This window comes from Mobula birostris, chromosome 19 (assembly GCF_030028105.1).
Source record: "Mobula birostris isolate sMobBir1 chromosome 19, sMobBir1.hap1, whole genome shotgun sequence".
Taxonomy (NCBI): domain Eukaryota; kingdom Metazoa; phylum Chordata; class Chondrichthyes; order Myliobatiformes; family Myliobatidae; genus Mobula; species Mobula birostris.
The window spans coordinates 20,304,458-20,321,002 of NC_092388.1; the positions used below are offsets into that span (position 1 = coordinate 20,304,458).

At 39.3% G+C, this 16,545-nt stretch overlaps 1 protein-coding gene across 2 annotated transcripts in view; it reads left to right on the plus strand.

Moving 5' to 3' along the window:
• LOC140212466 (phosphatidylinositol-3-phosphatase SAC1-like) overlaps window positions 1-16,545 on the plus strand; it is an 88,859-nt gene that overhangs the window by 49,835 nt on the left and 22,479 nt on the right. The window contains exons 10-17 of one of the 2 annotated variants that reach the window (XM_072283304.1): window positions 5,427-5,513; window positions 7,208-7,258; window positions 7,478-7,546; window positions 7,635-7,714; window positions 11,654-11,752; window positions 11,911-12,049; window positions 13,631-13,700; window positions 14,125-14,197. In XM_072283304.1, coding sequence (XP_072139405.1) covers window positions 5,427-5,513; window positions 7,208-7,258; window positions 7,478-7,546; window positions 7,635-7,714; window positions 11,654-11,752; window positions 11,911-12,049; window positions 13,631-13,700; window positions 14,125-14,197 — 668 coding nt within the window. The remainder of the gene's footprint in view (window positions 1-5,426; window positions 5,514-7,207; window positions 7,259-7,477; window positions 7,547-7,634; window positions 7,715-11,653; window positions 11,753-11,910; window positions 12,050-13,630; window positions 13,701-14,124; window positions 14,198-16,545) is intronic. The other variant, XM_072283305.1, reaches the window with a different exon arrangement.

Genomic DNA, 16,545 nt, shown 5'->3' on the forward strand with positions numbered 1-16,545 from the left:
AAAAAGTACTGATGGAGACTTCACCCTTAGAATGAAACACCCTCTTTTCTATGTCAGAACTATAGAAATCAGTTAACAATGATTTTTTTTTCTGTATATAATCTTTTCTGTGAAAGAAATGAAAAAAAAATCCTTGTTGTGTATGTTAAATTTCTGTACTATTTAAGTAAAAGACATTATCATTCCTTCATCAAACAAATCTCCTAGATGGAAAATACCCTTAGAAATCCAAAGTTTAAATCCGGAATCCATTATGCCAGGCTGAAAATCTGGACTGCCGGTTATTGGAGTGAAAGGTGATATTTTCGCTGCGTTGCCCTCAATTTGTCGCACCGCCCTCCAAGCCCTGACTGTATTAATTGTTATTGGATTGCAACAATATTCCTTAACTAGTTTCATCTTATTGAGGAAAAGCAAATTAATAAGAGGGCATTTTGCTTGTGAAGCTTCAATGTCTAGTCAAATTGAGGAGGGGTCCCTGCAAACCCAGTCAACCACATAAGATAAAAAGAAACTTAATTGATATTTTTTGTTGTCTGGAAAATCCAAACCCCCTAGACTACTGGGAAGCTGTAACTTAAACATTTTAATACAGGGTCTTTTTTTGTTCCAGATGAAAGAAACAAACCAGCCATTTATTTTTTTAAGTATTTGTTAGGTAAAAATGACTGGAATCATTCATATTGGGTAGAGCAGACGAGGAAGAATGTTCATTTTGAGCAAGGATATTCGGCAAAGAATGCTCCATCGCTCAAGATCCTGTTTGATTTTGACAAATTACTGTGTAAAGTTAGCTTTGAACAATTGATCAAACATAGGTGTGATAAATATGCCTAAGTAAACAAAACCTGTCTGCGACCATTTAAAGGGGAAAACACCCCGAGTGTCAGGTACCTGCTGCAGATTCCCCAGAGGCATAGCCTCTGATTTAGTAAAGTTGATTTTATAACCTGAAACGGCGCTAAATGAATTGATGCATTGTATAAGGTGGTGCACTGATATAGCAGGGTTTGATAAGAAAATTAGAACATCATCTGCATAGAATGTAATTTTATGTGACTTTATTTCTATGTCTGGAGCAGATGTTTTGGGGTCTTGCCGAATAGCCTCAGCCAATGGCTTGATCACTAGTATGAAAAGTAGTGGTGATAAAAGGCAGCCCTGCTGGCTGCCCCTCAGAATACTAAAATTATATGACCTAATACCATTAGTGAGAATCGCAGCCAAAGGGTCATTATAAAGAACCTTCACCCCCTTAATAAAATTATTGCCCAAACCAAATTGTCCTAAAGTGAAAAAAAGATACGGCCATTAGACACGATCAAAGGCCTTTTCTGCATCTAAGGAAAACCACCAAGCCGTCCACTGCCTGTTGCTGACATGCCTGAATCACATTAAGTAATAATCTCATATTGTTAGATGATCTATTGCCTTTTACAAAACCCATTTGATCCTCCTTTATGATAAAAGGTAACACAGTTTCTAATCGCAATGCTAAGGTTTGAGATAAGATTTTAAAGTCAATATTTAACAAGGAAATAGACCTGTAAGAGGCATAATCTTCAGGGCTCTTTCCTTTCTTAAGAATTAGGGAGATATTAGCTTCTCTCGGTGATGTTGGGAGGAGACCACAATTAAATGCATGATTGAATGTGTTTAGCATAGGCTCTGATATTAACCCTGTGAACTCTTTATAGAATTTACTGGTGAGTCCATCAGGGCCAGGGGCCTTCCCACTTTGGAGCTGTCTCACAGCCTCCTGTATCTCATGTATAGATAACGGAGCATTGAGGAGGGACTCTTGTTCAGAAGAAATGCCTAGGAGATCTAAATTCCCGAAAAAAGACTCCATCCTAGATTGTCCATCATTACATTGCTCAGATTGATACAATTTAGAATAAAAATTCTTAAACACAACATTAATCATTTTAGAATTACTAGTGAGGGCTGCTGTCCCATCCCTAATTGAAGCAATAGTTTGAGAGTCATTTTTCTTTCTAGCTAAATAAGCCAAATACCTACCTGGTTTTTCACCATGTTCAAACAATCATTGTTTAGCAAATGTCAATTTTCTTTTGGCTGCTTGTGTAAGTAAAGAGTTTAGTGCACAGTGTAGGGTTGTGATATTCTGTAACCTGGCTGCAGAAGGCTTATTAATATAATCCTTTTCAGCTGCCACAAGCCTTGCTTCCACTAGGCAATGCTGTTCTGCAGCTTGTCGCTTCTTACTAGCAGAGTAGGAGATAATTAATCCCCTTGCATAGGGCTTAACGGTTTTCCAGAGTATCGAAGGACTACTAGCTGGTTTGGAATTAATAGGTAGAAAAGTTTTGAATTCAGAAGTAAAGTAAAGTAGTCTATTATTATCTTTTAGAATAAAAGGATTCAGCCTCCAATGTCTAGTTCGTGCTGAATTATCTTTGGGCTTAATATTTAAATATACTGCTGCATGGTCAGAAATAGTGATATTTCCGATTCTGCAGGATACAACTAAATCTAGGAGTGTTTTGGGGGTTAGAAAAAAGTCTATTCTGGTGTAACACTTGTGTGGATTAGAAAAAAATGTGAAGTCTTTGTCTGAGGGATGTAACAACCTCCAGACATCCACAAGTCCTAGTTCTCCACATGAGCCCATGATTTGTTTGGACTGTGAGGAGAGCACTAAGCACTTTGTCCATCAATGGGTCCATGAGATAATTAAAATCCCCACCTACAATAATGTTTTGTATTGAAAAGCTTGTAAGTTTGGAAAAAGCGTCTTTTAGGAATTTGAGAGGATGAGCTGGAGGGCAGTAAACATCGAGAATACCATATTCCTCTCCATGTATTGAAGCCTTAACAATCACAAATCTCCCATACTTAGCCTTAATGCAGTCTAATAACTTAAAAGGTAGGTTCTTCCTAATTAAAATGCCCCCCCCCCACTCCTGGTATTAAAAGATGAAAAATAGACTTGTTCAAATCCACTCTGTTGCAGTTTTAGATGTTCTTCATCATTTAAATGTGTCTCCTGCAATAAGGCTATGTCCACCCTTTTTCAGGTTTAGTAGGATTTTCTTTCTCTTGATTGGTGAATGACTCCTCTTAATGTTCCAAGTGCACAAATTTAATATATTACTGGTCATAACCTTTTATAACAATCATTTGACTCCGGAGGAGAAGAAACCCAACTTAAGATCAGCTGACACGAGGAAATCTGCAGATGCTGGAAATTCAAGCAACACACATCAAAGTTGCTGGTGAACGCAGCAGGCCAGGCAGCATCTCTAGGAAGAGGTACAGTCAACGTTTTGGGCCGAGACCCTTCATCAGGACTAGTCCTACATCTAGACCTGACGAAGGGTCTCGGCCTGAAACGTCAACTGTACCTCTTCCTAGAGATGCTGCCTGGCCTGCTGCGTTCATCAGCAACTTTGATGTGTGTTGTTTAAGATCAGCTGAGCAGCAATAAGTGCATTAAAAAAAACACAAAAAAGAAGTGCCAACAGCGCTGAACAAGAGGACTTACCCTATACTTAAAGGGGATATCTGAACCTTCTAGCACCCCATATTCTGCCCCACTGCCAGTATGGCATTTAACATAGTCAAAAATGAAAACAGGACATAATTTATCAATCCACCAATTGGTTACCATCATGTTTAAGCTCCTTCAGGCTGGAGCAGCACTGCTAATTTAATCAAGTATATTAATCAAAACAAATACATTACCCATCCTATAAGATATCTTGCCGTTGAGTAATGAAAAGGTAAAATAAAGTGACCATTGAGCATGTTATCGTCCATAACCAGGACTACGCAATATATACATTCTTTAGCCCAACGTGTCTCCAAAAGTCTTAGCTTTGTCAGGAGAATCAAATATCTTGGTGGCTCCGTGGTAGGTGATTTTCAGCGCCGCTGGGTACAGCATAAAGTACTGGATTCTGGATTCTCTCAGCCGCTTCTTGACCTAGTCGAATTCCTTGCACTTCCGAATAACGGCTGCTGAAAAATCTTGAAAAAATATTAGCCTGGATCCCTCATATATTAAAGCCTGGGTATCAGTCCCGCCGTGCCTTGAGGCCTCTGCCACTCTTTGCTTATCACCAAAGTTATGGAACCGCACGGGGACAGGTCGAAGGCATTGGTCTGGGACCGGTTGATGAGCTCTTTCCACTTTAATGCATCCAGCCTTGGTTTCCAAATCAAGGAAATTAGGTAGGCAGCCAGCCCTCAAAAAACTTCGCTGGCTGGCTGCCTTCTGTACCTTCAAGTGGACCGATGATCTGTATGTTCTTCCTCCTACCTCTATTCTCAAGTTCATCGATATGGTCAGACAGGCTTTGAACTTGCTTTTCTAGCACCTGGATGCGGCTTTGGGCTTGATCAGCTACAGTCTCAACCACGGAGACTCGGCCCTCGGCCCCGGTTGTTCTTGTATCAAGATTTTTAAGCTCCAATGTGTGGTTCTGGAGTGTTAGAGTGAGTGGACCCAGGTTCTCATCCATCATTTTGGATATGTTCTCCATAACTTCCTGAATTACTTGACGAAAAGCAGGGTCCAACGTGTTAGCATAGCTAGCAGCAGCTAGCTCCTCAGCCCCAGGTGAGCACTTTGTGCAGTCCATCTTGGCCCCCTTTTTACTACTTTTCGATGACATGGTGTTGAAGCAGCTCAAAAAAAAACTCATCAATGTTCATGTTATTAAATCTAACACTTGGGCATTTAAAAAAAAGTTGAAACGGATAGGTTTATATGCAAAATTATCAGTGTTGCGGTGCTGAGCTCAGTAAAGCAGACCTTTCACTGCGCCGCCATCTTGAAAAACCTCAGTGCCTCAATTTTTAACCTTTGTTTATATTTCCTCTAAATTTGACCTGTTGCATATCTCTGAGTTTTACTTTTCACTTGTTTAAAATGTTGGCAGCTGTTCCTTCAGCTCCCTTGACATTACACTCTGGAATTCCATTGCTAAAACATTACCTTTCTTTTTGTCTTTCTTTAAGACACTGCTTAATACCTGTCTCTTTGTTTGGACTTCGGTTCACTTGCCCCAAAATCCTCATATGTAATTTGGAGTCAAGTTTTCTCTCTTTTGATAGTGAAGAACTGTGAACATTTTTTTTTTAATTTTTAAGAGTATATGAATATAAATGAATTAGGGGACTAAAAGAGTATTTTACTAACTTTTGAAGACTTGCTCTGAATGGAGATCAAGTAAATCTTGTCCAAGGAAAGCATCTTCATTTAATGAAAAGAAAAGTTGAAATGCAAGGATGATGGAAAAATAAGGATAAAACCACTTCTTTGGAATTCTTATCGTAGTTTTAATAGCTTGCATATTCATAACTAATCTGCTAAAAATTGTTCTAGAAGTCTGATTAACTGAAAAAGATGATTCTTGATTATTATCTGCTATTAAGTGTATTTCTCTTCTGCTTTCAAGACACGAGGGTCGATCCCCTTCTTCTGGTCTCAGAGGCCAAACTTGAGGTACAAACCAAAACCACAGATTAGTAAATCTATGAACCATGTGAGTATATTTCAAATATAATGAAGTGTTTCATTAATGTTTGCCCTGCAGTAAGTGAGCTGTTCTACAGTGATATATGTGCAGTTTTATGTTGTATGAAAGCGCTTTTCAGGGATGATTAAATATATATTTTACTAGACGGGATTACACATAATTGGTGTCTTAAATCTTGATTTGCGTGAGAAAACAGTGAATTTGTATAGTTGAACAAAATTCTTGAGGTAAGAAAGTCTGCAGTTAGCATGTAATATGAAGATAATCCTTTGTCAGTTTTTCAGTATGCTCAGGGATCCTAGCTCCATCTACACCCCCTCTCCCCACCAACCACCTTTCTTGACCATTCTACTGTTGTAATTTGCCACAATGTTGGTCCAATATGAATGCTTGATGAGAGCTAATTTCTTCCAAGTAAATCTTGGGGAGACTGCAGCAAATTGTATCTCCAGCCACCAATTATTTCTCTAGCTAACCACACACTCACACTGTTAACTTTCTGAATTCAGAACCAGGCTGTTCAGAGCCTTGCTCATTATTTGAGCTTGAGCGGGCTTTACACATTTCTGGCCTGCCTGCCCTCTTTCTATTATTCATTTTTTTTAAAATCGCATTGCCCCCCCCCCCCGCCATCCACCCACACTCTTTGCAGCCCCATGTTTGCTGACATGCAAAATTTTAAAATGAAACCTCAATTTAAAACTTCTCACCGCTGCCATCAAATCTGTCCATTGGCTAAACCTCCACAGGCCTAAGCGTACTTGCTTTTCCCCTGCTGTTTGATAAAGAACTGCCAGCAAAGTCAGCTCATGTCATTTGCACACCTGCTGTCTATTATCCTGCCCTGCCTCTGGATGCAATAATGAGAGCACAGGCAGACCTCAGACGTGCTGAGCTGAGAAATCAGATGCTCTTTGCATCTGTTTCACGACTGGCCCATTTGAAAGGGTCACTGAATTAGATCGAATAGGTGAATGGATAGAAGAGCATTTTACTTGATCTTAGTGCTTTTAGTTCATTAAAGTGCCTTTAAATAATTTTGTTTTTCATTGTTTTGAATGATTTTTAACTATCTATAATAATTAGGAACATTTAAAACCAGTTCAGCAGTCTTTGAGAGCAGCAAACTTTCAAAATGCCATTCAGGTAATCTGTGGTGGTGGGGCTCAGGATATAGTACCTGAGGTCTAGTTTGCTGGTTGTACTGCCACAGTAGAATGCCTGGAGATTGTGATGCCACAATTACCATGCTGGCTGAAAGAAATAATTGATTGTAAATGCAAAGTGCAGTCTGGATCAAGCATGATCCAACTTATTTTCTTCAGCTCTATGACCCTCTGACGCACCTGCTTTAATTCTCATCCATGAATATAAATAACCCACCACAGGTATCTGTGCCTTCAGCTTTTGAGGCCCAATGAAGCTTTAAAAACTTGACCTAATATCTTGTATGGCTTAGTATCAATATTTCCATGATACCAGTATAGAAGTGGAAGTTGCTGTTGTATGTCAGTGTCAGTTAAGCTCATGCATGTACAAGAATGGTGAATATTTTAGTTTGAATTCAGTGAAGTTTTCACATAGTGTTTTTCCCTAAGTCTCAGTCTAATACAGCCATGATACTTGTAATCTTTGTTAAGTACTAGAAATAGGGCAAATGATTTGTTTTGGCTCAGAAATTGGCATTTTCATCCCTCCAGGAATGTTTGTCTAACAATACAGTACTTGGGCAGCAAATTGCGCTCCATGCGGTAAGTGTAGAAATCTGCAGAACGTGTCAGTGTGCTGCATCAAATTGCTTGTCCTGTTAACAACCACCGCAGTCATAGAGAACAGTTCTAGAGCATTAGTGCACTACCTAGATCATTGGGATGTTTTGATGCATTAAAAAGTGCTCTAAAGTTGTGGTGTTTTTGACTAGATTTATCATAAAAGAGGATAATAAGCATTTTATTTGTCTTTCATTGCAGATGGATGGCTTTCAAAGGCATTTTGATTCCCAACTTATTAGCTATGGGAAGCAAGTGATAATAAATTTGGTATGTATTTGCTTTTATTTAATATATCTATACTAAAATACTAACTTTGATAAAGTTCTAAAGCTTTGTTTTTATCAATTTTTAACAGGTTGATCAGAAAGGCCCTGAAAAATCTCTTGAGCAGGTTTTTGCCAAAATGGCAGCAAGCTTGGGGAATGGAATGGTTAAGTACGTTTCCATAATATTTTCAGAACTGAGCACCTAGCTTTTATGCATACATTTTTTTTGAAAAATATGGCGTACTTGCTTTACAAATTCCTCTTCCTAGTGTGCCCACTTACTGTATAGGAAGGAAAACATTTCAACAGATAAAGTTCTTGCAAAAAGAAAGTGGAGCAGGCATTTGAGTTTGAAGTAAATTTATTATCAAAGTACATATGATGAGACCTCTGTCGGTCAGAGTGAATGATTGATGTTGCGTCCTAGCTGTCTAGATATGCAAGCCTGGGCAGTACAATATGGAGAGCAAAGAAGCAAGCTCCCCCCTCTCCAAGCACCTGATGAATCCAAAGGAATGGCAGAAGCTGATACAGCTTGATACCAGCAGCATTGCAGGAGTTGCCAGTCTGCATTGAACTCAACGTAGGACTGCCTCAGGGACTCCAGCTCAAGATTTTCCCCTCTCGGTTTACTCCCGAAGCCACAAGGCAGTGGAGGCTTGAGATCAGAGTTTTCCTTCTAGATGAGCTGCCAACCACAGCTGATGAAGCCTGTCTGCCCAAAGCGACCGGTTTTAAGGTGCCAGTAACCTGCCTTTGCCTCTCCTTCTGTCAGTAAAAATGGTTCTGCTGGGCTTAGTAGCTAAGCCACGTGGGAAGGCCAGGAGCAGGACTTGGTTGTCAGAGGCTATTTGAGCCGCACGCTATTGGGAGCATTTAATAAATAGGGGGAGTTAATCCCCACTATCACCACTCCTCCCCGCCCGGCTATAACAGCCTTAAGGAATCATATGTAGTAAAGTACATTTATATCACCATTTTTGCCATAACATTTTTTGGTAGGCATTCACAGTAAATACAAAGAAACACAATAGAATCAATGAAAAACTATACACAAACAAGGATAGACAAACAGCCAATGTGCAACACACAACAAATTGTGCTATACGCCAAAAACCAAAATAATAATAATAGATAAATAAGTAATAAATATTATTGAGAACATGTAGAGGCCTAGAAAGTGAGTCCATAGATTGTGGAAGCAGTTCAGTGTTGGGGTGAGTGAAGTTATTCACACTGGTTCAGAAGCCTCATGGTTGGGGATAATAACAGTTCCTGAACCTGTTGGTGTGGGGCGTAAGGCTCCTGTCTTATCATGCCTCAACACATTTTGTAATTAGTGGTTTCTGAATGCAGTGACGTGACATGCTGCAGAAATATACAGTGATGCTAGAAAGTGTGTGAACCTTGTAGAATTTTCTCTAATTCTTCATAAATATGATCTAAAATGCGATCAGATCTTCATGCAAGTCCTAAAACTAGGTAGAGAACCCGATTAAACAAAAAGCTCAAAAAACATACTTTTTCATCTATTTATTAGAAAAATAATCCAATATTACATGTACTTGTTGGAAAGAGTATGTGAACCTTTGCTTTCAATAACTGGTGTGACCCCCTCGTACAGCAATAACTCCAACCAAACATTTCCAATAATTGTTGATCAGTCCTGCACATCAGCTCGGAGGAATTTTAGGCCATTCCTCCTTACAAAACTGCTTCAACTCTGGGATGTTGGTGGGCTTCCTTGCATGAACTCCTTGCTTCAGGTCCTTCCACAACATCTCTGTAGGATTAAGGTCAGGACTTTGACTTGGTCATTCTAAAATGTGAAATTCCTTCTGCTTTAATCATTCTTTGGTAGACTGACTTGTGTGTTTAGGGTCGTTGTCTTGCTGCATAACCCACTTTCTCTTGAGCTTCAGTTCATGGATGGATACCCCTGACATTTTCCTGTAGAATTTGCTGGTACAATTTAGAATTCATAGTTCCATCAATGATAGCAGGCCATCCTGGTCCTGAGGCAGCAAAGTAGGCCCAAATTATGACACTGCCACCACCATGTTTCACAGATGGGATGAGATTCTTATGCTGGAATGCAGTGTTTGCTTTTAGCCAAACATAATGCTTCTCATTTAAGCCAAAAGGTTTAAGCCATCCACCCACAGAACATTCTTCTAGTAGCCTTCTGGCTTATCCATGTGGTCTTGAGCATACTTTAGATGGGCAGCAATGTTCTTGAGGAGTAGTGGCTTTTTCCTTTCAATCCTGCCACGTACACCATTGTCGTTCAGTTTGCCTGATGGTAGACTCATGAACACTGACATTAGCTGATGCAAGAGAGGCTTGTAGCTCCTTAGATGTTACCCTGTGGTTCTTTGTGACCTCCTGGAATATTACACGCCTTGCTCTTGGAGTGACTGTGGGTTGGTGGAGCCCAAATCTTTAGAAATGGTTTTGTGTCCAGCCTGGTGAGCATCAACAACTTTTTTTCTGAGGTCCTCAGCAATCTCTTTTGATTGGGGCATGGCACACTTCCAAAGACTTGTGTGGTGAAGATCAGACTTTTATAGTGAAAGCCCAGGTTTATGTTCTTTAAACAGGGCAGGGCCTCTCACACGCACATCTGATTGTCATCCTGTTGATTTAAACACCTGACTAATTTCCCCTTCAAATGAACTGAGAATCCTAGAGGTTAACATTACTTTTTCCAACAAATATATAATATTGGATCATTTATCTCTATAAATAAATGAACAGATATAATGATCTTTGTGTTATTTATTTAATTGGGATACTTTATCTAGTTTTAGGACTCATGAAGATCTGATCACATTTTAGATCATATTTATGTGGAAATAGAGAAAATTCTTCAAGGATCACTAACTTCCTAGCACCGCTGTGTATGACAGCCTTGTGCACATTGACAGCATTGAAATCATGCCCATTTACTGTGCCATTGATGTTGGTAGTGAGAGGGATATATTGGGTAGAACAGAAGAAGAACTTCCTATTTATAAAAAAGACAAAGCATTTCTAATGTTCCATTTATTGCCTCTGGTCAGCTGAATGTACATTTCAACCATATTTGAAGTATATTCAGTATTGTAATGAAGAAGTGGCAGCCAGCTCAAGCTCTGTAATTCCCACAGTTTCCAACAACAACCAGGAAATTGGCTGACACACAAATATTTTATTGGCATTTGTGAAGATATTCATCACTGCTCAGTAAAGAATTCTCAGTTTAAATCTGTTTATTTGTGATCACGATCTGAGCTCATGCTGTTTCTGTAGCTTTGAAGCATTATTCAATTTAATTTATTCCAGTAAATATTCAATTAGTCATCACTCTATAAAATTCTGACATTATATCCTGCATACCTTTTCTCTTGGGCTGTTCCTCGAAGCTGAACCCTTTAGTGCCCAGAATTAGCTTGTCTTGCTCTACCACATGGTTTTGTCTGAATGAATCAAAAACTAAGGATTGAAGTCCCACTCCATGAACCTAATCCCAGAATGTCCAGGATTCACATCCATTGCAGTTCTGGGTATGTGGTGCACTACCTGGTCCCCTGTATTTTAGATGAGATGTTAAACCAAGGCCTCCTCTGCCCTCTCAGATCGACATCAAAGATCCAATCTCATAATTTCAAAGGGCAGTGAAATTTCCCAACCAAACTTGGAAATGTACTGCTGTATTTCCATCATTAAATTGCTGGAACAATCTACCTGCAGTGTCATAAGAGTATCTTCACAAGGAGGATTGCAGCAGTCAGGAAGATGCCATGCCACCATCTTCTGGAGGTATCTGAGAGATGTGCATTAAATATTGATTTTTGCTAGCATTGTTCACAAACAGTTTGAGTTAAATTTTTCTTAAAAAGGGCAGTCTGATCCACATCTGCTGTTCCAGGGAGAGAAATAAATATTAAAGGTGACTTGCTGCTTTGTATGTAAGATGAACAAATTTGGCAATAATATCTCCAAAAGGCTATTTTGAAAAAATAAAATATATCGGAAAATCTTGAGGTACACTTTGTATTCTCAATTGTTCTTTCTTATTTCAATTTCTTTATTATGTCTACTATTAACTTCAATGTTATTCTTGCAGATACTGTGCATTTGATTTCCACAAAGAATGCAGCCACATGAGATGGGATCGACTTCAGATTCTTTTGGATCGAGTGGCAGATCAACAGGATGAATTTGGGTAAGTAGTTTGCCTTATTATTTAAAGAAAAAACCTTTGATGTTCATTAATATTAAAATTAAGTTGGATATTTGGTTGTTATAGAGGAGTCTTGATTATTTCCATTTACCTATTTTTGTTAAAAATCTGATTGCTTCTGTTTTGTTTGTTTGCAACAGTTATTTCTTGGTGGATGCTGATGGGAAGATGGTCGTGCAGCAGGATGGAACTTTCAGGACCAATTGCATTGACTGCTTGGATCGAACGAATGTTGTGCAAAGTTTGATAGCACGTCGTTCTCTTCAGTCACAGCTTCAGGTTGGAAGTTCTTTAAAAGTTGTTAAATGTTGATTTAATGTTCAAATGGTTTTAACTCAGAAAGAACAGCATGTAAGTAGCAACAACTTGTATTAATGCGACGTCTACATATTAGCCAAAATATCCAAAAAGAGTGTTGTTAAATTGAATTTTACTCTGAGCCACAGGGGACGAAATGAATCTAACCAATCTTTGATTTTAACCAAAGGTAGTACCTATTAATATGCATCGTAAAAGAGTTGTTTATTTTGGTCAGCTCTTGAATAGGGGAGAAACCAGGCAATGTATGATGTATCACCTTGAAAGCATGTTTGCGGGGCAGAGGAAACTTTTGCAAACTTCAGTGATTGTAGTATCAAGGTCGGAAATAGCAAAATGGTAGTAAATGCAAGCAATACACACAAAATTGCTGGATTTCCAGCATCTGCAGATTTTCTCTGTAAATGGTAGTAAATTATTGATTTCTTATTATTTGTTTTGGAAAGGAATTTGGAAATGAAAACTTATAGTGGTCTGCATTGTTCCAATTTGAGTTTGCCTGGTACTGCCAAAGATCAAACCTGTGGTGCATATTTATGCTGAGGATGCATGAAATTGCTACTTAAGATGAAGATTTTGAAGATTTGCTTTATTTTGTCACGTGTGCATTGAAATGCATCATTTGCATAAATGACCAACACAGGTCGAGGATATGCTTGAGGCATCCTGCAAGAGTTGCCATACTTCCAGTGCCAATATAGCATGCTCACAACTTACTAATCTGTACATCTTTGGAATGTAGGAGGAAACCAGAGCACCGAGTGGAAATCTACAGGGTCACGGGGATAACATACAAAACAATTTTCAAACTTTGTTTCTTGATTTCAGTACTCCTTCTCACCTCCAGTTAGTTTACTATTTTGCTTTTATAAAGAGGGAGGTGCAAAGTAAAAGTAAAAATGTTAAACTGAATTATTTCAGAAGTAAGTTGGAAAAGCTAAAAACATATTTGCATCCTGTCTTGGTGAGGAGTTAGCCTCCACAGAAAAAGTAATTGTATTCTTGGTGACAAGATGCAAATCACCAACAATGCTGTTGGGCCTAGTCGCACTGTGTCATGGTTTGATCTGTACAATAACCAAAGGCCTGACTAGTTCAAGCTGACAGTAACTCAAATAAACATGCGTTACAACAGTGATGTGCAGAAGAGCATCTCAGAATGTACAACATGCTAAACCTTGAAGTGGTGGGCTACAGCAGCAGAAGACCACACCAGGTTCCACTCCTGTACCTAATAAAATGGATCATCCTTTCCTGAAGACTAAAACTGTTCTCAGTGCTCTGAGTATATTATGCATACTAAGCTCGTGGTGAAGATAAACAAGGGAAAATCTGCAGATGCTGGAAATCCAAGCAACACACCGAAAGTGCTGAAGGAACTCGGCAGGTCAAGCAGAATGAATGGAAAAGAATAAACAGTCAATGTTTACGTAGTCATGCCAAGATTTCAATACTCCATACTCCCATTCCTCTGCAATAACAAGAACAAGCACAACAACTCGTACATTATATTATTAAAATGTTTCTTTCTGTTGTGTTTAGAGGCTTGGTGTTCTTCATGTTGGCCAAAGAATTGATGAGCAAGCAGAATTTGAAAAGATTTATAAAAATGGTGAGTTTAAGTTTATTTTGAGGTTTCTCTTTGCTGAAATGTTTTCCTATGAAAGAGTGGGCTTCTCCAATTTGGACCCTTGTGCACCCCATATGATAGCTGAATTCTCCAATTTCACCAATAGGAGTAGGATACATGATGGAGGAAGGGAGAGTTCTTATTTGTTACTCAAGGCTTTGAGCAATATGGATATTGGGTGTTAATAGAGTGGGAATGGCTGTGATGCTTGGGCAGTATTTATGAATTAGACCACGACTCAAAAATGTCCAAATGGACTATTGGATGCATTTTGAATGGGAAGGATTGCAGCAGAGAAATTTAAAGCAGAGAATCTAGCTGAAAGTGAAACGAGTCTTTGTTATTTTACTGAGCACTGAAATTACTACTTTTGCTGAAGTTTAACAGTAATTTGATTTGTTCATAGCATGGGCAGATAATGCGAATGCATGTGCCAAACAATATGCTGGAACTGGGGCCTTAAAGACTGACTTTACAAGGTAATAATCTTTGAGATTAAATATGATTACTGTAGTAAATATATGCAGTTTTTTTCTCTTTGGCATGAAACAGAAAAACAGCAACTTTTCATGATTTGAAAAAAAACTGATTTTGATTACATTCATTGGTGTTCTGAAATTTCTCTATTGTATCAGTCAGTATTATAGAAAAACTTCTGTGTAGGCGTCACATAGTAACTGTTCCATTTTCATTCTGCATTTAGGAAGAGAAATGTAAACGATCACAGTTTAATATCGAGTTCAAATATAAGCAAGCCAGAAATAAGGTTGAAGAAGGCTTTCAGCTTGAATAGTGCCGCATGTGTTTTAACAATAGCTAGCATGTGTGTAGTGCCTTTAGCACAGCAGGGCATCTCAGGGCAGTTCACAAGATTTCCGTCAAAGATCATTTTGCCACTAAAGAGCAGATAATCAACAGCTTCTAAGTTCAAAGTAAAATTTATTATCAGAGTACATACATGTCATCACATACAACCTTGAGGTTCTTTTTTTGCAGGCATACCTAGCAAATCTATAAAACAGTACCTATAAAACTGTAATCAAGCTGTGCAAATGCAGGTATAAACAAATAGCAAAAAATAACGAGCATGGATTAACAATATAACATCCATCGCTATAACAGAGCCGTTAAATGAGTGTCGCTATCCCCTTTTGTTCAAGAGCCTGATTGTTGCGGTCTAGTGACTGCTCTTGAACCTGGTGATGCGAGTGCTGAAGCACCTGTGCCTTCTACCTGATGGCAGCAGCGAGAAAGGAGTATGGCCTTTGATGATGGATGCTGCTTTTCTACGGGAACGTTTCGTGTAGATGCGCTCAATGGTTGGAAGGGTTTAACCTGTGATGTACTGGGCTGAATCCACTACCTTTTGTAGGATTTTCCATTCAAAGGCATTGGTGTTTCCATACCAGGCCGTAATGTAGCCAGTCAGCACGCTTTCCACCACACATCTACAGAAGCTTGCCTTGTTTTTCGATGACATGCTGAACCTCCGCAGGCTCTTGAGAATGTAGAGACGCTGTCGTGCTTTCTTCGCAATAATATTTATATGATGGGTCCAGGACAGATCATCTGAGATAGTGACACCCAGGAATTTAAAGTTACCAACCTTCTCCATCTCTGATCCTCCGGTGATTACTGGCTGATAGACCTCTGATTTCTCTCTCTTGAAGTCTACAATCAGTTCCTTGGTCTTATTGACATTGAGTGAGAGGTTGTTATTATTCCACTACTCAGTCAAGTTTTCAGTCTCTCTCCTGTATGCTGATTTATCACTCCCTTTGATACAGCCCACAACAGTGGTGCCTTCAGCAAACTTGGATATGGTGTTGGAGCTGTCATAGCCACACAGTTATAGGTGTAAAGTGAGTAGAGCAGGCAGCTAAGTACACATACCTGTAGTGCTCAATCAATAAAGAGCATCCTGATGTATACATCTTTGTAGTCTAGCTGTTCCAGGGTTGTGCGAAGAGCCAACGAGATAGCATCTGCTGTAGACCTGTTGCTTCAGTAGGCGAATTGGAGCAGATCCAAGTCATCACTCAGGCAGGAGCTGATGTGCTTCAACACAAGCCTCTCAAAACACTTCATCACTGTGGATGTAAGTGTCACTGAGCAATAGTCATTTAGACAGGTTACCATGCTCTTCAGGGACACTGGTATAATTGAAACCTGCTTGGAGCAGGTGGGTGCCACACACTGCTGGAGCGAAAGGTTGAAAATATCTGTGAGTACATCAGCCACTTGGTCGGCACAAGTGTTCAGTACTCGGTCAGGTACTCCTCCGGACTGATGCTTTCCTTGGATTCACTTTGTTGAAGGCAGCCCGTATGTCATCTTCAGATACTGAGATCAAAGGATCATTGGGAGATATGGCTTCTACAATGGTTCTTCTCTGTTGTGGAGATCAAAGTGAATATTGAAGGCATTGAAAGCACAGAAGGCATTGAGCTCATCTGGCAGTGAGACTCTGTTGTCCCCTTGTTCAAACGAGTAGGTTTTAAGGAGCATATTAAGTGAAGGAATTTGAGAGCTAAAGGGACCTTTGTCACAGTGCACTGAAATATAGATGAGGACAAAGTTAAAACAGCATGGATCTCAGAAGGCTATAGTGCTAGAGGAGACTGCAGGGACTGGGATAATGATAATCCCACAGCTCCTGTATTCAATTTTTCAGTTGTTTTTGCAGATGTAAGCATTAAATCTCCTGAAGTACAGCAATGCATTAACTTCAGCCCTCTACATTGCTGCCAACTTCTGGGCAATGGAGTGCCTCCTAAATTCTCTACTTGATAGTTGTTGAATTATATCTATTTACATTACCCCCTGT